The sequence below is a fragment of the Canis lupus genome, chromosome 33 (assembly GCF_003254725.2).
Source record: "Canis lupus dingo isolate Sandy chromosome 33, ASM325472v2, whole genome shotgun sequence".
In the NCBI taxonomy this organism is placed as follows: domain Eukaryota; kingdom Metazoa; phylum Chordata; class Mammalia; order Carnivora; family Canidae; genus Canis; species Canis lupus.
Genome location: NC_064275.1, coordinates 29,964,605 through 29,991,553, shown reverse-complemented (window position 1 = coordinate 29,991,553; position 26,949 = coordinate 29,964,605). Strand labels below are relative to the sequence as shown.

At 39.0% G+C, this 26,949-nt stretch overlaps 2 protein-coding genes across 4 annotated transcripts in view; both read right to left on the bottom strand.

Annotated features, from left to right (window-relative positions):
• PAK2 (p21 (RAC1) activated kinase 2) overlaps window positions 1-13,611 on the bottom strand; it is an 89,672-nt gene extending 76,061 nt beyond the window's left edge. For 2 of the 3 annotated variants that reach the window (XR_007408049.1, XM_025473919.3), the window contains exon 1: window positions 13,357-13,611. The gene's annotated coding sequence lies outside the window, so the exon portion shown is untranslated. Of the gene's footprint in view, window positions 1-1,483; window positions 1,867-13,356 lie in introns of those variants that run through there. The other variant, XM_049105569.1, reaches the window with a different exon arrangement.
• A 6,747-nt stretch (window positions 13,612-20,358) lies between these two features.
• Window positions 20,359-26,949, bottom strand: part of PIGX (phosphatidylinositol glycan anchor biosynthesis class X) — a 29,530-nt gene continuing 22,939 nt past the window's right edge. Inside the window, exons 6-8 of the mRNA XM_049105490.1 lie at window positions 25,679-25,892; window positions 23,393-23,493; window positions 20,359-20,938 (exon numbers count right to left, since the gene is read on the bottom strand). Of these exons, the coding sequence (XP_048961447.1) occupies window positions 20,795-20,938; window positions 23,393-23,493; window positions 25,679-25,892 (459 nt within the window). The 3' untranslated portion in view covers window positions 20,359-20,794. The remainder of the gene's footprint in view (window positions 20,939-23,392; window positions 23,494-25,678; window positions 25,893-26,949) is intronic.

Genomic DNA, 26,949 nt, shown 5'->3' with positions numbered 1-26,949 from the left:
TTAATGAGTAAAAAATATACTAACAATATGAAGTTCCAAAGTTCACCATGGAGAGGAAAAGCAGATAAAGTGAGGGTGGATTATGAGGAGAAGCTAGTCTTCTAATATAGGGGGAGTCAAAGTATACTTTTCTCTTTCAGACCGACAAACCAGAAAAATTTATTTTTTAAAATTTAGATTTACGTTTGAATTCATTTAAACTATAAATTAGTAGACTTAAAAACAAGATGCATAAATTCTAACTAAATGAGATAAAAGCAACAAATATGTTACAAAGTAAAACCTAGAAAACACCAACAGATAACTGGATAAACAAAATGTGATATACAGGGGCAGCTCCGGTGGCGCAGCGGTTTGGTGCTGCCTGCAGCCAGGGGTGTGATCCTGGAGACCAGGGATTGAGTCCCACATCGGACTCCCTGCATGGAGCCTGCTTCTCCCTCTGCCTGTGTCTCTGCCCCTCTCTCTCTGTGTCTATGAATAAATAAATAAAATCTTTAAAAAAACATGTGATATACAGCTGTTTCTTGACAACACAGATTAGAAACTGCATTGTATGCCAGTTTTTTTTTTTTAAAGATTTTATTTATTTATTCATGAGAATACACAGAGAGGAGAGAGAGAGAGAGAGGCAGAGACACAGGCAGAGGGAGAAGCAGGCTCCATCCAGGGAGCCCCACGTGGGACTCCATCCCGGGTCTCCAGGATCACACCCTGAGCCGTAGGCAGAGCTAAACCGCTGAGCCACCAGGGCTGCCCATATGCAGTTTTTTGATACAGCACAGTATTTTCCTTATGATTTTCTTGGTAACATTTTATCATAAGAATACAATCTATAACATATATAACATATAATTATGAGTTAACTATTGTTTATATTATTGATAAGGCTTCTGGTCAACAGTAAGCTATTAATTAAATTCTGGGGCGAAAGAGTCAAAAGTAAACACAGATTTTTGTGTGTGCAGGGGTTGACACCCCTAAACCCTGCATTGTTCAAGAGTCAAGTGTATATATACAATGGAGTATTATTTATTCAGCCTTAAAAATAATGAAGTACTAATACATGCTATATAGCAAGGATGGAAACATTATATACTATGTGAAAGAAGCTAAACACAAAAAGACAAATATTTTATGATTTCCCTTACATGAATCATCTAAATAAAATAGGCAAACTCATAAGAGACACAAAGAGGTTACTAGGGGTTGGGAGTAAGGAGGAAGGGAGAGTTAGTTTTTAATGAGTATAGAGGTTCAGTTGGGGACAATGAAAAAATGGTGGGGATGGGTGTACAGCAATGTACATGTACTTAATGCTAAAGAATTGTATACTTAAAACTGCTTAAGATGGTAATTTTATCTATTTTACAATTAAAGCAGCAGCAATTAATCATTCAAAAACAGAAAACATTATATAAAATGATAGAAACACACCCTACAGAATTTATTATGACAATAAATAAATGTTTAAAGCATTCACTTGGGGATCCCTGGGTGGCGCAGCGGTTTAGCGCCTGCCTTTGGCCCAGGGCGCGATCCTGGAGACCCGGGATCGAATCCCACGTCGGGCTCCCGGTGCATGGAGCCTGCTTCTCCCTCTGTGTCTCTGCCTCTCTCTCTCTCTCTCTCACTGTGTGCCTATCATAAATAAATAAAAAATAAAAAAAAATAAAGCATTCACTTGAAATAGAACAAAAATAAACTATAGGGACACTTGGGTGGCTCAGTTAGTTAAGCATCTGACTCTTGGTTTTGGCTCGGGTCATGATCTCGGGGTCGTGGTATCAAGCCCAGCATTGGGCTCCAGGCTCACTGAGTCTGCTAGGGACTCTCTGCTTCTTCCTCTGCCCTTCCCCCTGCTTGTGTGTGTGTGTGCGCGTGCGCGCACACACACACACACACACACTCTCATTCTCTCAAATAAATAAAGTCTTAAAAAAACCCATGTAACTAAAAAAAGACAAAATGGCATGGACAAAGTTGGATAATTCATTGAAAAAAGAAATTCAGTACAGACAGGAATTTAAGTAAAATACAAGACTCAGTAAAGTATGATGATTACTGGAGTCCCTGGATGGCTCAGTTCGTTAAGCGTCCACCTTCAGCTCAGGTCACGATCCCAAGGTCTGGGGTCAAGCCCTGCATCCAACTCCCTGCTCAGCGAGGAGCCTGTCTGTCTCCCTCTACACCTTCCCCCCACTCATGCTCCCTCTCTAATAAATAAATAAAATCTTTTAAAAAGTATGATTTTTATTAAGTATAATCAATAATGAAGATCTTTAGTAGCAGTAGAGAACTTATACATGCATCAAATAATACTGCATCAGAATATATGATAAAAATCATTAGAGTTGAGAGAATGAGAGACAAGCCACAGACTGGGAAAAATACCTGCAAAAGAAATATCCCAAAATATACAAAGAACTCTTAAAACTCAGCAGTATAAACATTAAGAACCCAACTGAAAAATGTGCATAACTTTTAAAATGATACCTCTCCAAAGATGATACACAGATGGAAAAGATGCTCAACATCAATCATTAGAGCACTACAAATCAAAACAATGAGATACCACTACATACTTATCAGAATAGCTAAAATCCAGAACACTAACATCAAATGCTCACGATAACGTTGAGCAACAGGAACTCTCACCCACAGGTGATGGGAAAGCAAAATGGTATAGTCACTTTGAAAGACATTTTAGAGGTTTCTTATAAAAAAACTAAATATACTCTTACCATAATCCAGCAATTGTGCTCCTTGGTGAGTAACTTATATCCATACAAAAACAAAACACAAATGTTTATAGTAATTTTATTTATACTTGACAAAAGTGAAAGCTACCAAGATGTCCTTCAGCAAGTGAATGAATAAACAAACTGCAGTACATCTAGTCAATGGAATATATTATTCATTGCCATCAAAAGATACGTAAGAAAATGCATATTGCAAGTTGAAAAGATTACATGCTTTATAATTCCAATTATAGAACATTCTGGAAAAGACAATACTATGGAGACAGTAAAAGCACTAGTGGCTGCCATGAATTAGGGAGAAGGGAGGGATGAATATGTGGAACACAGGGGATATTTAGGGCTGAGAAACTTCTGTATGATACTGTAATGATGGATACATGTCAATATCCACCATTGTCCACACCCATTGAATGTGCAATATCAAGAGTGAACCCTAAACTATGGACTTTGGTTGATAATGATGTGTTAGTGTTGGCTTATCAATTAAAACAAATTACCACATATGAAGAGATGCTGATGGTGGGGGAAGGGATACAGAGGTATGGGGGAGCTTGGGTAATTAGAGACTCTGTACTTTTTACTCAATTTTGCTGTGAACCTAAAATTGCTGTATGAAGTCTATTAATTAAAAAGTTAAAAATCACCAGACATAAAAGAAACTGACACTCAACCAGCATATACTTACTGCATACCCATAAGCAAAGAGAGAAACAAGAAAATGAAAGGAATCAAATAACTTCAGATGAAAGTGCTATGAAGACAGACACAAGCAGACAGACACACACAGAAAGGCAAGAAGTCAGATACCGGAGGTAGGTGGAGGCTATTTTAGATGACTGATCAGGGAAGACCCCTTCAAAACAATGATGTATGATGACAATATTCAGGCAGAAGAAACAAAAATGTAAAGGTCCCAATGTGAGAACAAGCTCTTAGAAACAATGCTACCTTCTTAATATTTGACAAATTAAGATTTAAAAATTAATGAAGACTGGGATCCCTGGTTGGCACAGCGGTTTGGCGCCTGCCTGCCTTTGGCCCAGGGCGCGGTCCTGGATATCCGGGATCGAATCCCACGTCAGGCTCCCGGTGCATGGAGCCTGCTTCTCCCTCTGCCTGTGTCTCTGCCTCTCTCTTTCTCACTGTGTGCCTATCATAAATAAATAAAAGTTAAAAAAAAATTTTTTTTTAATTAATGAAGACTGGGTCCCTGGGTGGCTCAGTCAGTAAAGCCTCTTGACTCTTGATTTCAGCGCAGGGTTATTAGATCTAGTCCTGAGTGGGGCTCCATGCTGAGTGTGGAGTATACTTGAGACTCTCGCTCTCTTCTCCCTCTACCCCATCCCCTGCTCACAAGTGTGCTCTCTCTCTAAAATAGATAAAATCTTAAAAAAAAAAAAACAGTAAATTTGAAAGATAGTTTAAAAGACTATAGTCATTGACAACAATGGAAAAAAATAGAGCAAAGAGAATTGTCCTAAATACCTCGAGTCAAAGAGGAAATCAAACTAGAACTACCAACTATTTGGAAAGTAATTAATATAAGAACATGATTCATGTAAATTATAGAATGCAGCCAAAACTGTAATCAGAGGCAAATTAAGAGTATTAATGTTTTGAGATGCCTGGGAGGCTCAAAGGTTGAGTGTCTGCCTTTGGCTTGGGGCATGATCCTGGAGTCCTGGGATTGAGTCCCACGTTGGGCTCCCTGCATGGAGCCTGCTTCTCCCTCTGCCTATGTCTCTGCCTCTCTCTCTGCGTCTCTCATGAATAAATAAATAAAATCTTTAAAAAAAATAATGAGTATTAATGTTTTCGTTACTAAAAAAAAAGAAAAAAAAGGAACTAAGAATTTGAGTTAGAAAAAAATTAACAGGGGAGCCCGGGTGGCTCAGTAGGTTAAATGTTTGACTCTTGATTTTGGCTAAGGTCATGATTTCAGGCTTGTGAGATTAAGCCCTACATCAGGCTCCACACTGTGTATGGAAACTGCTTAAAATTCTCTCCCTCTCCCACCTCACCCCCAGTGCTCCCCCCAAAAAATAACTAAATAAATAAATCAAGCAAGCAAGCCAGCCAGCCAGCCTAATCCCCCTCCCAAAAGAAAAGATGAAGAAAAGCAAAATAAAGCACAAAGTAGAAATCAGGGAATCAGAAAACCAACAAAATAAATCTAAAAGTGGGTTTGAAAACAACTATGCAGATGAACATTTGGCAAATCAAATCAAGAAAAATAACAAAATCACTAATAAAAGGTGGAAATAAACACCACAGATTTTAATGATATAATATTTTAAATAAGATTTTTATTTATTTATTTATTTATTTATTTATTTATTTGAGAGAGAGCATATGCGAGAGAGAGCATGAGAGAGCACAAGCAGGGGGCAGTGGCAGAGAGGGAGAAGCAGGCTCCCCGCTGAGCAGGGAGACCAATGCTAGACTTGATCCCAGGACGCTGGGATCATGACCTAAACCCATGGCAGACGCTTAACCAACTGAGCCACATGGGTGCCCTTAATAATAAAATATTACATACATTCATGTAACAAATTTGAAAATATTTTTAAAAATTTCTGGAAAGGGTCGCCTGGATGGCTCAGCAGGTAAGCATCTGCCTTCGGCTCAGGTCCTGACCCCAAGATCCGAGATCAAGTTCCACACCAGGCTCCTTGCAGGGAACCTGCTTCTCCCTCTGCTTGTGTCTCTGCCTCCTTCTTTCTCTCTCTGTGTCTCTCATGAATAAATAAATAAAATCTTTAAGTGTAAATTATCAAAACTGATACATAAAATAGTAAGGATTCCTCAAGTTTCTACAGAAGTAACCACAGAAGTTACCATATGGCCTGTACACTCCTATTAAACTAAATTTCTGAGATTTTTTTTTCCTACTCTTTAAATAAATTCTGTATACTTGAGTGATGTGAGTGGGGTTTTGGTTCCTGCTAATATGTGCCTTAAGGTAACTTTGGCTATTAGAAAATTTATTAATATATACCCTTAGTAGTAGTTAAAAGAAGAAAAACCTTATCACTTAAAGGAGTGTTATAAAAACATTTCATAAAATTCTGAAGCCATTCTTATTTTTTGTAAAGTCAGAAGAGAATTTCTCTCTAAAAAATGTCTAAAACCAACAGCTGCCATCATCCTTACTTGTAAAAATATCAGAGATATTCTAAGATAATTATCACCTCTCTTACTGAACCATGTCTTAGAAATTCTGGCCAATGTAATAAAGTCCTAAAATAGAAATAAATATTGTGACTATTGGAAAGGAAGGAAAGGTTCCTATATTTGCAGACAAGACAATGAACCCGGAAAACAAAAGTAAATAAAATTTTATTGAAGACCGGTAAAATAATAAAAATATTGAACACAAATATCTAGTTACGTCTGTGTAATTATCAGAAATAAATCAAATTAACTAAAACAAAATTATCATTTAAACAAGAAATGCAACTTAAATTATATTTTTTACTTGCCTAACAATAAGGAAATTTTATTAATCTCATTAAAAGTGACGGCTGTTTCATTGAGGATAGTAATAAAATGGGATACACACTGCTGGTGATGATACACAGCAAACTTTTCTGAAGGATAATTTAAGACTGTTAAATGCTTCTATCTTTTCATTCAGCAATTCCACATCTATGAAAATATTCTAAGATAACAATCAGGGATGAATAGAAAACTATTCATTATAGCATTATTTTTATATGAAATATTGGAAATAGTTGCACATTCAGCAATAGGAAAAGAGCAAATATGACACAGCTGTACAATGGAATGTTAGGCAAATATTAAAAAATTATTTTAAGAGAATTTTTAGGAACAAGGGAAACTTTCAAGATTTACCAAGATAACAAATTATATAGAACATGATTCCAATTTTATAAAAGTAAACTATGTACACACACATACATATAAAGAAGAAAAAGTACTGGCAGGAAGCATACCAAAATATCAACAGTTATCCATACATAATGGATTATGGGTTAAAAAAAAAAAAAGGCAACTTTATTCTTTTCAAGTACTTAATCAGGAAGGTGAAAAAAGTTCAGGAAGAAGTTACAATAGAGATACTTTATCAAACATCTAGCTCTACTTCCACTATTTTTTGTGCCAATGTAACTTGTCTTCCTTTAATAATTTGCTCTTTAGAGCACCTGAAATTTTGTTTAAATGCTTTACCCACACCTCTTCTCGCTCAGTGTTTATTATATAACAATTTTATTTCATTTATAAGCTTATAAATCACTAATCTCAAAATTAGGAACAGTAATTAAAAGTTTAGAAGTTGAAAATATACCTTAAAATACACCTTATTCTCCCTCTCCCAACCCTGTGTGGAGCCCAAAGCGGCTCTTGAACTCAAGACCCTGATATCGAGACCTGAACCAAGATCAAGAGCTGGATGCTTAACCAAATAAGTCACCCAGGTGTCCCAAAATATACCTTTTCTTATGAAATCAATACAAGGCCAAAATAAAACCTTCTAGCTTTCCAGAACCTATTAAACATTCACATGGAAAAATATCATTAATATAATAGCTTGACCAGAAAGATGTGAGGAAGAACTCACTAATGTGAGTTAAAAGTGCTCTGCATGCATGTGTATGTATGTGTATCACTTTTAACCAACATTAGTGAGTTTCCTTGCACCTCCCTCTTTGATTAGTTTGAACTGGCAAAAATTGAGAAACTACTCTCATTTCCAGATTCATAACTCTTATTTTCAGCACACTGCAAATAAGGATCATGGATTAACATGGTAAGAAAATATAAAAGAAGAATATCTATATTATAGTGGAGATCAAAAAAGACTCCCAAAGAGAGCTACACTCAAAGGCAGAAATTTGAAGGATGAGGATAAAATCAGTAGATGACAAGAGATAGGAGTTAAGGCGGGGGCTCCTTTTTCCTTTTCAGATGTGATGCTGACAATAAAGCCATTATAATATTACTCCCTGAATCTCTAAAATCGACTTTTTTCACAGCAACCGAAGCCTCCAAAAATTTTTTCTATACCCATATTTTTTTTTTTTAAGATTTTATTTATGAGAGACACAGAGAGAGAGGCAGAGACATAGGAAGACGGAGGAGAGAAGCAGGCTCCATGCAGGGAGCTCGATATGGGACTCGATCACCCGATGACTCCCAGGATCACACACCTTGAGCCAAAGGCAGATGTTCAACCGCTGAGCCACCCAGGGATCCCTCTATACCCATATTTCATTTTGGTAGCCAAGCTACATTGTTAAAACTCATATCTGCACCCACCATGCACACACACAAATCTCAGAAGGATTAAGGTTAAAATACAATAATTATTATTTTTTAAGTTTTATTTAAGTAACCTCTACACCCAACATGGGGCTTGAACTCACAATCCTGAGATCAAGAGTCACATGCTCCTCCTACTGAGACAGCGAGGTGCCCCAATACAGTAATTATTAAGACTGTTTTTTGATAAAGGTGAAATGGAAAGATCTTCTTAAAGAGAAGGCTCTCATGTATGAAGAGCTTCTACAATTTGATAAGGAAGTACAGATTGATAGAGACAGCTGGACAGCAATTTGGTATATATCGAAACAAAATGCACATTTCAGAATCCTTTTTATAGAAATACTTGTATACGTATACATGTGCACAAAGATATAAGGAAGTTCAGTAAGGCTTCAGTTTTACTTGCTCAAAATTGAGAATACAGACTGTCTCTGACTTATGGTTTGACTTAGTTTTTTGACTTTACGAAGGTGTGAAAGTGAAGTTTCTGCATTCAGTGGGAACCGTAGTTTGAATTTTGCTCTTTTCTAGAGCTAGCAATATGCAGTACCAGACTGTCTTGTGACACAAAGCAGTGGCAGTAAGCCCAACAGCTCCCAGTCACGTGATCAAGACGGTAAACAACTGATACACTTAAATCCACTCTACTTTTCACTCTCAGTACATTATTCAATAAAGTACATGAAAAAAAAAAAAAAAGTACATGAGATATTCAACACTTTAATATAATATAGGCATTGTTAGAGGGTTCTGCTGAACTGGAGGCTAACCTAAGTATTCTGAGCACTTTTAAGGTAGGCTAGGTAAGTGGTAATGCTTCGACTTAATGCCATTTCAACTTAATAATGGATTTGTCAGGACAAAACTCCCTTATAAGTTGGTGAAGATCTGTACATTAGTCTCGTCTTCCCATGGTTTCTCTTTCTGTAGTTTCAGTTACCAGCAGTCAACTGCCATCCTGGATTCCACTTCTGAGGTATCATCAGAAGGTCAATAGTAAGCTACTGATATATCACACTGCCTCCATCATTCACCTCACTTCATCTCATCATGTAGGCATTTTATCATCTCACATAATCACAAGAAATGTGAGTACAGTCTAATGAGATATTTTGAGATCAACCACATTCATATAACTTTAATTATAGCATATTGTTATAATTGTTCTATTTTATTATCACTTATTGTGGTTAATCTCTTACTGTGCCTAATTTATAAACTAAACCTTATCACAGGTATGTACATGTAGGAAAAAATACAGTATATATGGGCTTCAGTCTATCTGAGGCATCAAGCATTCACTGGAGGTCTTGGAACATATTCCCTGTGAACAAGGGGGGATTACTCTAACATAAATAACCATGAATAATTAAAGTACAATAGGCTATATCATAATGGTTAAAAAGATGAAGTGCAACTATATGTATTGAAATAGAAAAGAATATGTAATAATCAGATCTTTTATTTTTAAAAATTGGTTAAAACCACACACACAGTGCTTATTTTGAATTGCATTAAGACAACAAAATTGTTTACAGAGGGAACCTCTAAGGAATGGTTCTAGAAAGTGAGGAAAGAGCAATTTTCACTTTTTTGTTCTAAATAATTGAGTTGCTTGAACCTTTTATAAGCATGTGCTACCTTGGGATTTAAAAATAAGGAAAAAAATTTTAGTCTGTTACCTCTTAGAGCTGAGGCAAAAGTGATTTTCATCCTGTTTCTTAATAATCTTCGCTACTTTCCAATTTTTCTATGAGAGATATGCATACTTTTTTTTTTTTAAGATTTTATTTATTTATTCATGAGACACAGAGAGAGAGGCAGGGACACAGACAGAGGGAGAAGCAGGCTCCCTGCAGGAGCCCGCTGCGGGACTTGATCCCAGGATCCTGGGATCACAACCTGACCCAAAGGCAGACGCTCAATCACTGAGCCGCCCAGGTGTCCCTGCATATTTTTTAAAATTTGAAAAACTTGTGTTTTATATCAGGGGCAAAACTTTTTTCCCCCTGAAAAATAATTTTTAATTTAACAGTTATGGTCTCAGAAAATTGGTCCTGAGATTCCAACCTCTCCAGAAAGCATTGTTTTTTTCTTATATACATTTTTATTGAAGCTCAATTTGCCAACATATAACATCCAGTGCTCATTCCAGAAAGCATTCTTAAATCTAAGTTTGGGGGCACAATATTTGCTACAGAAGCAATGAAGGGGCACCTGGGTGGTTTAGTGGTTGAGTGTCTACCTTCAGCTCTCTTGGTGATCATGGGGTCCTGGGATCAAGTCCCACATCCGGCTCCTCACAGGAAGCCTGCTTCTCCCTCTGCCTGTGTCTCTGCCCCTCTATGTGTCTCTCATGAATAAATAAAGCAAGCTTGGGGGGTGAAAAAAAAGGAGCAATTAAGTATAAAACCTACTTTAGAATGGAATAGTAACTAAGCACTGCATTTGCAAAAAAAATTTACCTGCATTATCTCATTTGCTTTTAAATAGCCCCATGAAATTTGTATTATTATTATTATTATTATTATTATTATCATCATCAATCCCCCTTTAACAGAAGAAAACCAAGTCTTGAAAAGAGTACATGTCTTACCCAGGGTAAAGTAGAGAGTAATGATTCAAACCCAGGTCCCCAGCACCTAACCATTTGAGACACATGGAATGGTAAGTACTATTGTACCTCGGAGATAATAATAGGCTAGAACTCTGAAATCCTACATGAATGTTCAGAAGGACTATCCTTAAGTAGGTTAGTGATCCTAAAATGAAGAACTAGTGAAAATTCTGATCACAGAAGGAAACAATCAGTATTTTCTTCAGGGCAAGGGGGGCTATTTTTCCTTCTCTTTCGGTTTCTACCCAGGTACAAGGATACAAGTGACAACTCAGATTCGTAAGTAACTTACCCACCTTCTGACTAGTCTGGAATTAGCCCTCTAACTAACTGGAAGGGCCTTTGAAAACAAACTGATCAGAATCCTGAAGCCTTAAAGCACTGAACAGGGCTTAGTTTCAAGCTTAAATGAAAAGGAGAAATTTCAATAAGTCAAAGAAACATTATACTCGAATAGCAGAATAATCGATATTGACAGAAGAAACATAGGGAGGATTTTAAAGTGCCTACTTACTTTATTTGAACAAGTTCTCTTTATTAAAAAGTATAATCGAAAGTTTATCCTTAGCTACCTGAGCCAGTTCTACTCTTTTTTTTTTTTTTTAAGTATATATAATTAAGAAGAAATACACACCACTGTTAACCATGCCTATTTGGAAAACTGCCTATCATAAAGATCAGAGAACCACAGGAACCCCCCTATTCATTTGTTTAGCAGATACACCCCCAGTACAAACTTATTGTTCCTTTATGATTTGGGGTTTGCAAGGTTACTATTAAGTGTCACAAAGTCCAAAAGAATAACTCTTTTTGAATAATGGTAAACCACGAATCAAATCCCTATGTGAAGAGGAATATCCAGTAACTCTTCCTTGGTAAAAGTACCCCCTTGTTGAAGAACCGGCAGAGAAACTGACATCAACAGACCGAATTTCACACTCCCAACATTTCCATACCTTAGCCCCTGTGGCACACAACACCTCTCAAGTTAAGGAGAAATGACACCGTCAAATGCTAACAGTATTACATACAGCTCAGTACTCAGTCACTTAGGGAAAGTTGGGAGGATCCAGTGAAAACAAAATTCCCTGAATGTAGATCAACCTCTTTACCAAACCCTGCAGTGGGCTTAGGGTCTACATATATCACAGCTCAAAAACATTTTAACATTCATTTTTCATACGGGAAGTCAGTATTCTTGGCTAAGCGATAGCTAGAAAGGCCTAAAAGCCAAGGATGAAAGAGCTGCCTTAAATCAAGACCCCATATTAACAGAACACGAACAAAGCTTTCAAATTCATAGGTCTACGCCTATATAGATTTTCCGCATATACATAAAAGTCATTTAGAAGTTACGGGACGCCTGGGTGGCTCAGCGGTTGAGCGTCACCAGCCTTTGGCTCGGGGCGTGATCCCGGGGTCCTGGGATCGAGTCCCATATGGGGCTCTTTGCGTGGAGGCTGCTTCTCCTTCTGCCTCTCTCTCTGTCATGAATATTTAAAAATCTTTAATTAAAAAAAAAAAAGAAAGAAAGAAAGAAAAAGTTAAGTGTGTGTTTTAGAAATGCCACAGAGCTTCTGGCAAAGTCGACAAGTTCTAACCTGCTTTAAGAATCACTACTCAGGGCAGCCCGGGGTGGCTCGGCGGTTTAGCGCCGCCTTCAGCCCAGGGCGTGACCCCGGGGTCCTGGGATCGGGTCTCACGTCGGGCTCCCTGCGTGAAGCCTGCTTCTCCCTCAGCGTTGGTCTCTGCCCCTCTCTGTGGGTCTCTCATGAATAAATAAGTAAAATCTTAAAAAAAAAAAAAAAAAAAAAGACTACTCACTGTCTTCACCCCAATCTAATTTCATTGAACGTAATTCTCCCGGGTGACCCCACGAAAACAAAACCCCCGAGCAGATCCTCGCACACCTCCACATCCTGCCTCCTTCTAAGGGCGGAAGAGCCCGACAGAGCAGGGGAAGAAACGTGACGCGCACAACCTCGGTCCAAAACACCGCTCGCCGTGGTCTAATTTTAGGCCTAACCGTTCCGATGCGTTTTCGCCAAAGAGGCTAAAAAGAAAACGAGTGCAGGTAACGCGCGGAGGGGAACCCGAGCAGCCACACCGACGGGAGCGGGCAGGACCCGCCGAGGCGGAAAGCGACGGCGCGGCGGGCGGCGGGGAGCGGCGGGCTGAGGCCAAGGCGCGAGGAGGGCGCAGCCCCGCGCCGCCCGCCCGCCGCGGGGGCGACTGCAGCTGAGGGACGCGGTCAAAAGGTCGCGCCCGCCGACGGCCCCGCGGCCACGTCGCGGGCGTGCGGTGGTGTTTTGGAGGCAGCCACGCGCGGGGAAGGGCCAACCTTGACCCAGATCACCGGGAGCCGCTGAGGATCCGGGGGCTCGGGAGGCCGGCGAGGCCCGCACGCGCTCCGACACCGAGGCGTCCGCACCGACGCGCACTCGCCGAGGCCTGAGGGGGACGCGGAGGTGCGCGGCGGCGGGAGGGCGCCCGCGAGCGGGCAGGGCCGGCGCCAGAGGAGCCGGGCCGCGCCTGCCCAGCGAGCTTCCCCCGCCGGCTGCCGCCGAGCGAAACCGCCCTCGGGAGCGGACAATGAGCCGCCGCCCCAGGCCCGCGGCTCCGGGCGCGCAGGTGGCGGCCGCCGGCAGGCCGCGGAGGACGGGGAGCGCGCCCCGGCCGCCCTGCACTTACCCGGGCGCCGAGAGGTCCCCGCCCCAGCGAGGCGCCGCGTCCCAACTCCCGGCGGGCTCCGGAGCCGCCCCGGGCAAGCGCCGGCGCGGGGCGGGCGGGGAGGCCAGGCGGCGCAGGAGCGCGGCCGCGGCGAGCGTAGGCCGGGCGGCAGCCGAGCCCCCGGGCGCCGGGCGGGGAGGCAGAGAGCCTTCGGCAATGGCGACGGGCCGGGCCGGAGGGGAAGCGGAACAGCCGCCGCCGCCGCGCGTGGCCAGGCCTGGGGGAGGGCGCCGGCGGGGCGGGGGCGGGGCCAGGACACCGCCCCTCGCCGGCCGGGCCCTGAGCTCCAGGGGCGGAGACCCGCCCCCCGCGGCCGGGGGCTCGCGCGGGGGCTGCCGGGAGTTGTAGTTCGGACGCGCAGCCCGCTCGCCTCGCTTTCCCTCGCGCTCTTTTTTTCTTCTTGGCGGCGGAGGGCGTGGCGGGGGGGGGCGGTGTTCTTTGAATTGAAAAAGAGAATCATGCCCCTCGTTTAATTTAGCGTTGTCTCCATTCTAGTCTGCGCCAAAGACGCTGACCCACACACTGCTATGTGAATCTGTTTCAGGACTCTTATTTCTGGAAATTCATCCCTTATCCATTTTGCATTTTATTTACAAGCTCTTACTATGTTTTGCTGCTAAAATCCCACCTCCTTGAAAATTAAGGCCTTCATTTTTTTTTTTTAAGAATTTATTTATTCATGACAGACACAAAGAGAGGCAGAGACACAAGCAGAGGGAGAAGCAGGCTCCATGCAGGGAGCACGACGTGGGACTCGATCCCGGGACTCCAGGACCACGCCCTGGGCCGAAAGCAGCGCCAAACCAGCTGAGCCACCCGGGCTGCCCGGCCTTCATGTTTTATCGAAGGAGGAGTTCATTAATGTATTCACTAATTCTACAAACACTTGAGCATCTAAAACGTATGATATTAAGGCATCAAGGATACAGGGTGAACATGAGTCACTTTGCCTTTGTAGAGCTTAGAAATATGCAAGCACAATAATTAAACTAATGATATCTGGTATGAGAAGATAACTAGGGAGATTATTTTGGATTGGGCGGCCAGAGAAATAATCTTTAGGGAGGCAACATTTAAGCTGAGAACAGGAGAGAGACAGGAGACACTCCTAGGAGATAGCATTACAGACAGAAGGAAGAAGAAAAGGGCTTGCTTGCTATGATCAGTTAAGACGAACTGTGAAGCTTGAGCTCGGTGCAAGAGTAGTGTACTGTGAAAAAACACTAGAGTAGACAAGATTCAGGTCAAGGAGGATCTTGAATGCCATGCTAACGAGTTTGGACTATTACAGCGTTTCAAGCAGGAAAGTGAAGTTATCTGACTTATACTTTAAGATCAATAGATTGCTTGGTGGAAAATGTAGTATACAGATGCAAGAATAGAAGGGAAATGAACTAGAAAGGCAGTAGTCATGACTGATACTAAGGAGATAGTGGACATGGAGAAAGGTAGCTAGATTGTGCTTATCTATAGATGTAGAATAAAAACCCAATTGATGCAGAGAGAAAGGAATCAAAGACTAATATGGCACATTATTAATTAGATAACCTGAAAAGCAGTCCCATTACTAAACACACTGAAATACTGGATAAAATAGAACATCCTTTCAAAAGTCATAACTATAAGCTCTCAAGAAAGAAAGAGAGAAAGAAGAGAACGAAGAGGAAGGAAGGAAGGAAGGAAGGAAGGAAGGAAGGAAGGAAGGAAGGAAGGAAGGAAGGAAGGAAGGAAGGAAAAGGAAAGGAAAGGAAAAAAGAAAAGAAAAGAAAGACCGACCTCTGATAGTCTTCCAAATTTCACTCAACCCAAAGAGGCAGCATGAAACCTGAGTGGTAAGCAGGATACTGAAGCTATGGTTGTGCTGAGGGTATGTACCTATCTTAGAAATTTCTGTGATTTTACTGGCTGCACGGAAGACAAGGCCTTGGGCCTATTCAAGGCTGGGAAACCCATAGGGCTATACCCTCCTAGATGGGGGATAAAGAAAAAATCCCCTGTACTAGCCCAAACATTAGTCTGTTTTAGTCTAGACTTGGCATGGAGAGGGAAACAATGTCCCTTTAGAATTCATAACCACAAGCTTTCACCCACATGGGTTTTAAAGTTCAAATTTATAGTACCTACACTGTCCAGGAAACCTCAAGTCAAGAACGTGGTCTTAGGCTGGTAGTACTTGGTGGCCTGGAGGAAACAAATACAAATCCTCCCTGCACAGGTTCACTCAACCCAGGACTAAAAGGATTTCCAAAAGTAAACAGGATTTCAAAATCTAAATATAAGCACTCAAAATGTAATTATAGTATACCTGAGGAAATAAGTCACCATGAATGAATCAATACAAATCACAACCAAATTAATGAAGTTTGTGAACTTTAGATAATGGAATTATCAGCTATAGAATATAAAATAGGTTGATTAAATGATTAAACAAAATACAGGAGTAAGAAACAAGATACTTCTTTTGAAAAATGACCACGCAGCTTTCAGAAGTAACCAAGTAGAACTTTTACAAAGAATTTAATCATTGCAAGCAAAGCCAATGTTTGAGTTATACACACATTGAAGAGAGAATTAGTAAACTGGATGACATATGTAAAGAAATTACTGAGAGCAGCCCAGAGACCAAAGAAACATGAAAGAAAGATCAAGAGACATGGGGATAGATTGTGAAGGTCTACCCATATACCTAGCAAAAACACAGAAAAGAGAGAAAACAAGAGAGACAGTATATGATAAGATGATGGCATGAATTTTCCAGAATTGAATAAAGACAAGAACCTTCAGATTCAGGAAGCAAAGTGAAGCTCAACCAGGATATGTAAAAGTAATCTTTTCAAACACAATAATGTGAAACTGCAAAATACCATAGATAAAGCAACTAGAAAGAAAAGATATACCCTACAAAGAAACAACAGATTTCCAAAGATTTCTTAACTGCAACAGTGGGTGCCAGCTGACAATGGAAAACTATTTTCAAAGTACCAAGATTAAAAAAAAGAGACCTACTAAAGGAACTCATTAAAAAGATATACTTCAGGAGGAGACTGAGTCCAGAATTAAGGTCTGAGATGTAAGAAATCAGATAAATAGCTAAACCTACCCATACTATCACTGGTTAGGACAATCCTGAAGAGCATACCTAATCCATATTATCTCAGTCTCTCACAGCCTACCAAACCCTGTATTTAACTACCTGCCAGTAGCATATTTTGTAAGTCTGGAGGATAATGGAGATAGGTGTTGGTCAATTCACCCAAATTTATCTCCATATTTTAAGCACCAATTATCAAAATACAAATGAGTACCTGAAACAGAGTATCTCATATAGACAGTCCTTAAATTCATTATATTCTGAAATCATTAGAGCCACAATAGATCCTTCCAGTTCCCAAGCTATATATGTACCATATTCCATAAGATCTACCTAAATAATCTAAATTCCTGGTATAATGGCTTAGATACACACACACACACACAGCTCCAACATCACCCTTAATTGAGGTAACCTATATCTCTGTTATGTTTATAAAAAAAAAAAAACATAACCTAATACTTTAAGAAAAATACACCATAAAAATTCAATAAATACTGGAACAAAATGACCAAGAAGACAGTATCCATTTTCTTGGCTTTAAACAAAAAAAGCAAAAAAAAGAAAAAAAAATTAAATTAAATTATAAATAAATAAATAAACAAAAAAAGCCATACACAGAATTACAAAACTGATTTTAAAAACACAGTGCTTGGGGTGCCTGGGTGGCTCATTCATAAAGTGTCTGCCTTCAGCTCAGTTCATGATCCTGGGGTTCTGGACTTAAGCCCTGGGTTGGGCTCCCTGCTCAAACAGGGGAGCCTGCTTCTTCTCCCTCTACCCCTCCCCCTCACTCATGCACACATGCTCTCTCTCAAATACATAAATAAAATCTTTTTTAAAAATTAAAAATACAGTGCTTAGGGGTGCCTGGCTGGCTCAGTTGGTAGAGCAGGCAACTCTTGATGTTGGGGTCATGAGTTCAATCTCACATTGGGCACAGAGCTTACTTAAAAAAAAAATAAAGTGCTTACTCATTTTTTAAGTATCCAAAGAAGATAATAATAGAGTTCAAAACCAGAAATGTTCTATCAAATGTGATGCCAAAAAACAAGTGATGTCATCTGCAACCACTTATTAGTACTCTTCATTCACTTTTCACATTTTTATTACACTTCTGAATACCTGTATAAATGAGTAAATGGCTGAATCATGTTCCAAGCCACCATCTCAAGTATTAACTTGAAAACTTGTTTAAATACTGATGAAACTTGGTTCCAATATGCAAAAGAAAAAAATATATATACATATATATATACTCTGCCCTCTCCCCACAATATACTCTTAGGAGGTACCATGTTCCCGTCTATTCATACTTTAATATGCTGCCTATTGATGTTACTGAATTTTATTACTTTTTTAAAGATTTATTTATTTATTCATGAGAGACATGCAGACAGGCAGAGACAGAGGCAGAGAGAGAAGCAGGCTCCCTGCAGGAACCAGACGTTGAACTCGATCCCAGAACTCCAGGTTCAAGCCCTGAGCCCAAGGCAGCCGCTCAACCTCCACCCAGACGTCCCATGATGTTATTGAATTGTAACTGACATATAATTTCATTTCAGTGCCACTAATATTAATCCCATTGTGAAAGAAATGCTTGTAAAAAAAAAAAACACCATAGAATTCTTCCTTATAAGAAAATATTAAACAAGTATAAAATTAGACTGGGCTTGAAATTTTAGTCATCTCTAATATTTGTTTTACGGCATTTGATTGCCTTTTTCAATTTTTAACTTCTTTTTTTTTTTATTTTTTTTTTATTTATGATAGTCACACACAGAGAGAGAGAGAGAGAGAGGCAGAGACATAGGCAGAGGGAGAAGCAGGCTCCATGCACCAGGAGCCCGACGTGGGACTCGATCCCGGGTCTCCAGGATCGCGCCCTGGACCAAAGGCAGACGCTAAACCGCTGCGCCACCCAGGGATCCCTCAATTTTTAACTTCTTAAATACACCTTCAAAATGAACTGTTATGACTAGTCAGGTCATACATGTCAAATTATAAATGATTTATTCTCATAAAAATACCAGAACGTTTTAGAAAATTAAGCAGTACTACCATATATAAATGTGTATCATTCTATTATTCTATGAAACAAACATTGTCAATATGCCCTGGTTAATGGCTTCTATTTTAGAACATGCTTGTCCTGAATGCATTGCTCTATTTTTTATTTATTTTTTTTTTAAATTTTTATTTATTTATGATAGTCACAGAGAGAGAGAGAGAGAGAGAGAAAGAGAGAGAGAGGAGAGAGAGGCAGAGACACAGGCAGAGGGAGAAGCAGGCTCCATGCACCGGGAGCCTGACGTGGGATCCGATCCCGGGTCTCCAGGATCGCGCCCTGGGCCAAAGGCAGGCGCCAAACCGCTGCGCCTCCCAGGGATCCCTGAATGCATTGCTCTAAATAAGCAGGACATACTTGCCTTTTTATTTTTTTCAAGATTTTATTTTTATTTTTTTTAAGATTTTATTTATTTATTCATAGACACAGAGAGAGAGGGGCAGAGACACAGGCAGAGGGAGAAGCAGGCTCCATGCAGGGAGCCCGACGTGGGACTCGATCCGGGGTCTCCAGGATCACACTCCAGGCTGCAGGCGGCGCCAAACCGCTGCACCACCGGGACTGCCCTCAAGATTTTATTTTTAGGTAATTTCTACACCCAGTGTGGGGTTCAAACTCACAATCCCGGGGATCCCTGGGTGGCGCAGCGGTTTGGCGCCTGCATTTGGCCCAGGGCGCGATCCCGGAGACCCGGGATCGAATCCCACATCGGGCTCCCGGTGCATGGAGCCCGCTTCTCCCTCCGCCTGTGTCTCTGCCTCTCTCTCTCTCTCTGTGACTATCATAAATAAAAAAAAAAAAAAAAAAAAAAAAAAAACACTTAAAAAAAAAAACTTAAAAACAAACAAACAAAAAAAAACTCACAATCCCAAGATCAAGAGTCACATACTCCATTGACTCAGCCAGCCAAGTGTCTCTTGCCTTTTTATTTTTTAATTAGCTAAGGGCACTTTTCCCCCTAGTTTCCGCCCCCCCCCCCAAAAAAAATAGTAGAACAAGAGCTTTTGTTTAAAAAAAAAATCACTGAAAATACAAAAAAGAGGGGTGTCTGCCTGTCTCAATTGGTAAAGCATAGGACTCCTGATCTCAGGGTCATGAGTTTAAGCCCCACATTTGGCATGGAACAAAAGATACAAAAAAGATATTTTTTGTAAATGTACAACTTAAAACATCTTCTAAAATGACAATCTCAATGGTCTTCCTGGCAAATTCAGTATTAAATCAAAACTCTTCGTACTTGGTTTCATCTAGCCCTTTGCCAATTCATATATTCAAAAGAGTATAATAAAATACAAAAGGAGAGGGACATCTGAGTAGCTTAGCGGTTGGTTAAGTGTCTGCCTTTGATTCAGACCGTGATCCCAGGGGCCAGGATCGAGTCCTTCATCGGGCTCCCTGCATGGAACCTGCTTCTCCCTCTGCCTGTGTCTCTGCCTCTCTCTCTCTCTGTCTCTCATGAATAAATAAAATCTTAAAAAAAAAAAAAAAAGGAATAACCAAACTTGATATTAATAATTTCTTAACTTTTCTTTTTTTTTTAAAAGATTTTTATTTATTTATTCATAGAGACACAGCTAGAGAGAGAGGCAGAGACACAGGCAGAGGGAGCAGCAGGCACCATGCAGGGAGCCTGATGTGGGACTCGATCCCGGGTCTCCAGGATCACGCCCTGGGCTGCAGGCGGCGCTAAACCGCTGCGCCACGGGGCTGCTCCAGTAATTTCTTAGCTTTTCTACTTTACTTTCTTTACACTCTGGATGATAAACTTTAATATTCTCATACAATTAATGTTTAAATAAACTGATTCATCCAAAATATTTTATTTATTTATAATGATTTTCTCAATTTTTAGTTGAAATTAAAATGTTTTTATTCATAAAATGAGAGTAATTTGTCTCTAATACATACTCATTTTCGTAACCGAAATTAAGATAAAATCACTTCTCACAAAATAAATATTTATTTAACAAAATTAAGTTTCTTCTATTGGCACTTGCTTGAAGATTATTAAAGGTCTCTACCATAGAGGACTAACTTTTGGAATTGGTTTAAAATCGGTCCAAAATTTCCTCTAGGAGACAGAATTTTAGCCATAGATAAAGACAAAAATAATGACATAAATCTAAAAGAACACTTCTAATCACAAGTAAACAGGTCTTATTTAGATTTATGGAAAGTAAAAAAAAAAAAAAGAAAAAAAGGATTTATGGAAAGCATTTAACTCCATAAAACTATAAAACTTATAGGGAAAAATGGCCATATTTGAAAATAGCCAAAAGGATCAAAGTAGAACACAGGATGGTAATAAGCAGAGTCACAGAACATACTAAAGAGGTATGTATAGTCAGTCCCACTGGAACCTGTAGAGTCACATTCTTAAATACCTAGAGAAAAAAAGAGAGAGGGAGATGTTAGAGACATTTAAAATGCATGCCCTGAGGTGAGACCACTATTTCTTTGATTTTTAATTTTTTTCTTTTACTATCTTTCACCCAATGCTACACCAGACCCAAGGCTACACCACATGTAACATTATTGTTTGAGTGATTCTTTTAGATTTTTTTTATTCTTTTAGATTCAATATTTCATTTAATGTAACAATCAGACTTAATTCCCACAATAATCCTTAAATTCTCATTAGTTTAGACTTTTTTTTTTTTTTTTTTACTTTCTACCAGATGCTGGCTATCTCCCATTGTCACCTCTGTAATCAATATGAACATTTACTTCCTTTTACTATATTTCATATTAGAATACAGAGTTCTCTCTCAGTTAAAGCTCTAAAGGAAGAACATTAAAACAACAACAAAGCTAAGGTATCCATTCACTCCTGTTTTGCTGTTTCTCTCTCCAAAATAGCTTTTAAAAGTCTGTTATTCACAAATTACAGAACTGAATGTGTCTTTTACTGTTAAAACATCAAAGTTGTTGTCGGCCTGCCCAGCAATACAAGTTCTCCTATGTTCAACTTAGTCTCTATTTTCCCTTGGTTTTGAAAATAAAGGGGTCAATTAGAAACTCTAGAAAATTTTATGGTTTAAAATAGGTTTTTAAAAACATTAAAATTTAGGTAACTTAGGAATGCTTTTATTTTTGGTTCCTTTTTATAAATATCTGGAGTATAATTTCACATCCAAAACAAATTTTATCAACATAATCTGAAATTATGTTGATTGTTAATCTGAAATTCATCTTTTAAAAAAATAGTGTCTTAAACCAACAAGCCTTAGTGTAGATCACTACTTTAGTAATGGTCACGTAATTTTCTGGTATATATATATAAACAAGAAATGTTAACACACACACATACTTCAAAGGGCTTAATTATGACCTCTTATTTCAAGTTACATAGTCTAAAAGACAAATGAATTCAGAATGTTTTAATAAGGTAATTACTTATTTTGTCATAATGCACACTACCAGTATATTAATAAATCGTAAATACTAATTATACTCTTCAAATAAGAAAATCACATGTTAATCTCCAGATGTATTTTAGAGTTTGAAAAAAGATTTGGGTTCCATTTGGTAATGGAAATCTACTCAAAAACAACTTTACATTGCAAAAGATATTAGCACAGTCATACGTCATACCAATTGTCATTTCTCAGAGTTCCCCACTGCAAAATAGCAGTGGTTTGTAGGGAGCCTTTAGCTTAAGTAGTTGTTTTCTAAGCTAGCTGGTAGACAGACTTCAAAACAACGCCAAGAAAAATATTATATCCCCAATAGCACGTATGAGCAAATCTGCTTTATGTTTATCTGACAGGCTGTCTGTTGGTTTCATTAACATTTTAAATGTATTTTACTTTTGTTGCAGACTCAATTTGATTCCTTATAAAAGTAAATTGTAAAAATGATGACACTGATTATGCTATTCAATCAAAGAAAGGAGGCCTTAGAATTAGGGACAAAGAGAAACAGACATTAAAACTATCAGTTAAAATGCAGCTCAAAAAAGAGGAAGGAAAGGACAGATAAAGGAGAGAAAGAAAAGAGATGGCTGTGTAAGATTTGCCACTCTGAAGAGAGCAAAGACAACCATGTTAACTAAAGAAGGTAAACAGAAAACTGTACACTCCTTAGACAAAGCCACTGTTAATGAAGTAAGAATACTTACCTAATTTATTAACTGAAAACAGGGCTGGAGATCAAAAGTATAAAAATGGCCAGCCACAACCTGGATTTAGATATATAAATAGCAATACAACTATGTAGAAACTTTATCACAGTTGTATTACTACTACTTGGGAGTCTTTATTTTCCTTTTCTCACTTGTTCTGTTCAATATAATGAAGTCAACTAATTTATTTTGTTTTAAAATTAATAAATAGTTCTAAATAAAGTTGTATTAATGAAGTAGAACCAAGAATGAAATTGGACCACTTTCTTACACTACACATAAAAATGAACCCAAAATGGATTAAAGACCTAAATGTGAGACATGAAACCATCAAACTCCTGGAAGAAAAAATAGGCAGTAATTTATATGACATCAACCATCGAAACATTTTTCTAGATAATGTAAAACCTGGACAAACCAGTGTTTTTCATTGCCACCCCTTTAAAAAGCGTAATATAGTATTAGCTATACTAAGACTCTAGACCAATGAGGCATGAATTAACCCTAAAGCTCCAGTCCCCAAATTAAATGACTCTATGATTCTCTAGAAATGAGGAACCACTGTTGCCATTAGTAGCAAAGGAACAACATTAAAAACAAATAGAACACAACTTTCAAAGGTAGAATATAAAATGCTAATCCCTTAAATGTGGAAGAAACATTGAGTTTTAAATAATGCAGTATGATCGAAAAACAACATAAAATATTAACTTACAGATTTATATTTCATATTGTTCCACTGGCAGATATCCTTATTCTTCAAAGTACAAGGAGCTGCTACTTGTGACTGAGCCCAGCATTTCAAAATTGGCAATTCTGAGAAAAAGTGGTAGATCATCATATCAGAAAACCTGTATCTGGACTAGATGCTGGGTGAGTCTTTCATGTTGAGATATAAGTAATCACTTTGCTACACAATGTACGTGACCTGAATCCATCCATCACGTGCTGTTTTATTTCAGCAGCCTGTTATAAGTGGATGCCTAAGAAATTACAAACTACCAAGATTGTGCAGAAGTTAAGCATGACATCTTAACAAATCCCATTTAGTAGGAGCTACTTTTTAAAAATGTTAACTTAAACTTTTTTTAAAGTTTAACATATATTCAGAAAAATGAACATATCCTAAGCACACAAATAAAAAATTTCCAGACTAAACAGACCCATATAAAGAACATTCAGACCAAAACACATAAACAATATCAGAACCCCAGAGGCTCTCTCAAGAGAGGACACTTTTTTTTTTAAAGATTTTATTTATTTATTCATGAGACACAGAGAGAGGCAAAGACATAGGCAGAGGGAGAAGCAGGCTCCACGCAGGGAGCCTGATGTAGGACTCGATCCCAGGACCCCAGGGATCACACCCTGAGCGGAAGGCAGATGCTCAATCTGCTGAGACACCCAGGCGTCCCAAGAAGGCACTTTTTCAAACTTTAAAGTAATTAAAAGAAAGAAAACTAGGTTGGATGAACGAATCTAACAAAATTGAACATTTTACATTTTTTCATCATGAAATGTATGATGGCAGCAAAGTATGATTAAAACTTCCTATCTCCCAGTCTTTAATGCTACTGATTTGTGAATATTCTAATCAACCCAAATTTGGAGATACAAAGAACCGAAATCTGAAAGGGGCTTCTTAAAGTCTTGATTCCAGGAGGAGTGAAAATGGGGAAGCATAGTTGTTTTTTTTTTTTTAATTTACTCAAATGCACACATAAAAACAGAACAATTACACCTGAAACCAAAAACTCATGGCCAACATTTATAACCAAATTAGGTGTTAAAGTATCCCCTCAGGGCAGCCCCGGTGGCACAGCGGTTTAGCACCACCTTCAGCCCAGGGTGTGATCCTGGAGACCCAGGATCCAGTCCCACATCGGGCTCCCTGTGTGGAGCCTGCTTCTCCCTCTGCCTGTGTCTCTGCTTCTCTCTCTCTCTCTTTCTCTCTGTCATGAATAAATAAATAAAATATTTTAAAAAAAGATAAGGGATCCCTGGGTGGCACAGCGGTTTAGCGCCTGCCTTTGGCCCAGGGCGCGATCCTGGAGACCCGGGATCGGATCCCACATCAGGCTCCCGGTGCATAGAGCCTGCTTCTCCCTCTGCCTATGTCTCTGCCTCTCTCTCTCTCTCTCTCTCCCTCTCTGTGTGACTATCATAAATTAATTAATTAATTAAAATAAAATAAAATAAAATAAAATAAAATAAATAAAATATCCCCTCAAACACAAAAATCTATGCAAGTGGAGACAAAAGCATCATCAGCTGCAAGTCCTGCAATTCAGCATGAAGAGAAAAAGCAGCACAGGGGCAGAGGATCAATGGTCAAACAAAAAGAAACACACCATTGTATGTGTGGTCATAAAAGAACACAGCACCACCTAGTTTTGTCAAAAAGATCAAAGCTGAATCCGATCACACCTCTGGAGCCAGCAGCCAATTTCCAGGAAATATAGATGAACAGCACAAGTACAATCACCAAAACTCCAACTATGAGAAACTAGATAGGTCAAATGACCCAGGTTTCTAGACAGGTGAATTTAAAAAAACAAAGGGTAAGAGGAGGAAACCTATAAATTAACAAACAATGGAAATACACTTCTTTAAATGGGGAAGACGAAGCTTTACTAAGAATGCCCACTTGGGTGAAAAAAGTATAAAGAAACATAAATAAGTGATTAAAAGTCAGGATGTGGGTTAGTCTTAAAGAAAAGGAAGAGGTTATGATTTAGACAGGACACACAGAACTGCAACTAGGGTGAATGGCAAAGTTCTATTTCTTTACCTGGGTGGGAGTTACAAGGGTATTTACCTTATAATAATTTACTAAACTATATGTGAAGTTTTTTCTTTATCTATGGTTTATTTTACAATCAAAAAGTTAAAAAAGAAAGAAAAAAGAAACTTGCATTTGTCATCCCTGTCCTGGACTTCAGACTTGCCACCATACCTATATTTTTATTTTCAACTCTCAGAAAAGACTTGCAACCCTCACCTTGGTCACAATACATCAATAAATCAGGGTTATTGACCACAATAAAGGTTTCCCCATCTTTACTATGTGGCCGATGATAGCGGTAGTGCACAGGCAAAAAAGCTTGGAAACAGTCAATGCACTGTGAATCTTGTCTGGCGTAAATTAGAACTTCAGATTCCTTGGACAAATAATTGGGAGCTTCTATATTAAAATCTTCCGAAACCATCACAGCCTGTCAAAAAGAAAAGAGATATTAATCCAGAAGAAGAAATGAATGGGGAAGATTAATAAATAAAAGAAGACTGCTATACAAATGAACAGAAATGTCAAATTGACTATCCTCACAAATAATTTGTTTCATTCTATCCTCAATTTTAAATAGAAAACACAAGATGTGATCTGTGTTTATTAAAAGTTTGTTTACTGGGATCCCTGGGTGGCGCAGCAGTTTGGCGCCTGCCTTTGGCCCAGGGCGCGATCCTGGAGACCCGGGATCGAATCCCACGTCGGGCTCCCTGCATGGAGCCTGCTTCTCCCTCTGCCTGTGTCTCTGCCTCTCTCTCTCTCTCTCTGTGACTATCATAAATAAATAAAAATTTTAAAAACAAATAAAAAATTTAAAAATTTAAAAAATAAATAAAAGTTTGTTTACTAAAAGTAAACTGAGAAAATCGTACTCTAGAGTATGAAATTTCTCCATAATAAAAATTATGTATTTGTAATATTCTTATCAATTTTTGTTTAGGTAACAAAACAGGTACTATGAAAAGAAATTCTGTGAATATAGAGCATTATTTAATAAATATGAAAACTATGACAAAAACAGTTAACCTAGTATTAGTTTGCAATGATTGGTATCATTCTGGTAATTTCCTGTTCTTCAGAGAAGCAGGCAAGATGGCAGTGAGTAAGACAGAGCACTGTGGTCAGGAAGTCAAAGCAAAGGTCAGCACTCTTCCTCTATTAGGTATAAAAAGTTTATAGAAAAATAGTAAATGGTTCTTTGCAAAATTAATATGGTCAAAGACCATTTTAAAATAGGTATTCTATGGGGTGCCTGGGTGGCTCAGTTGGTTGGTTAAGCATCTGCCTTCGTTTTTTTTTTGTTTGTTTTGTTTTGTTTTTTAAAGATTTTATTTATTTATTCATGATAGACATAGGGGGAGAGAGAGGCAGAGACACAGGCAGAGGGAAAAGCAGGCTCCATGCAGGGAGCCTGATGTGGGACTTGATCCCGGAACTCCAGGATCGCACCCTGGGCCAAAGGCAGGCGCTGAACCGCTGAGCCA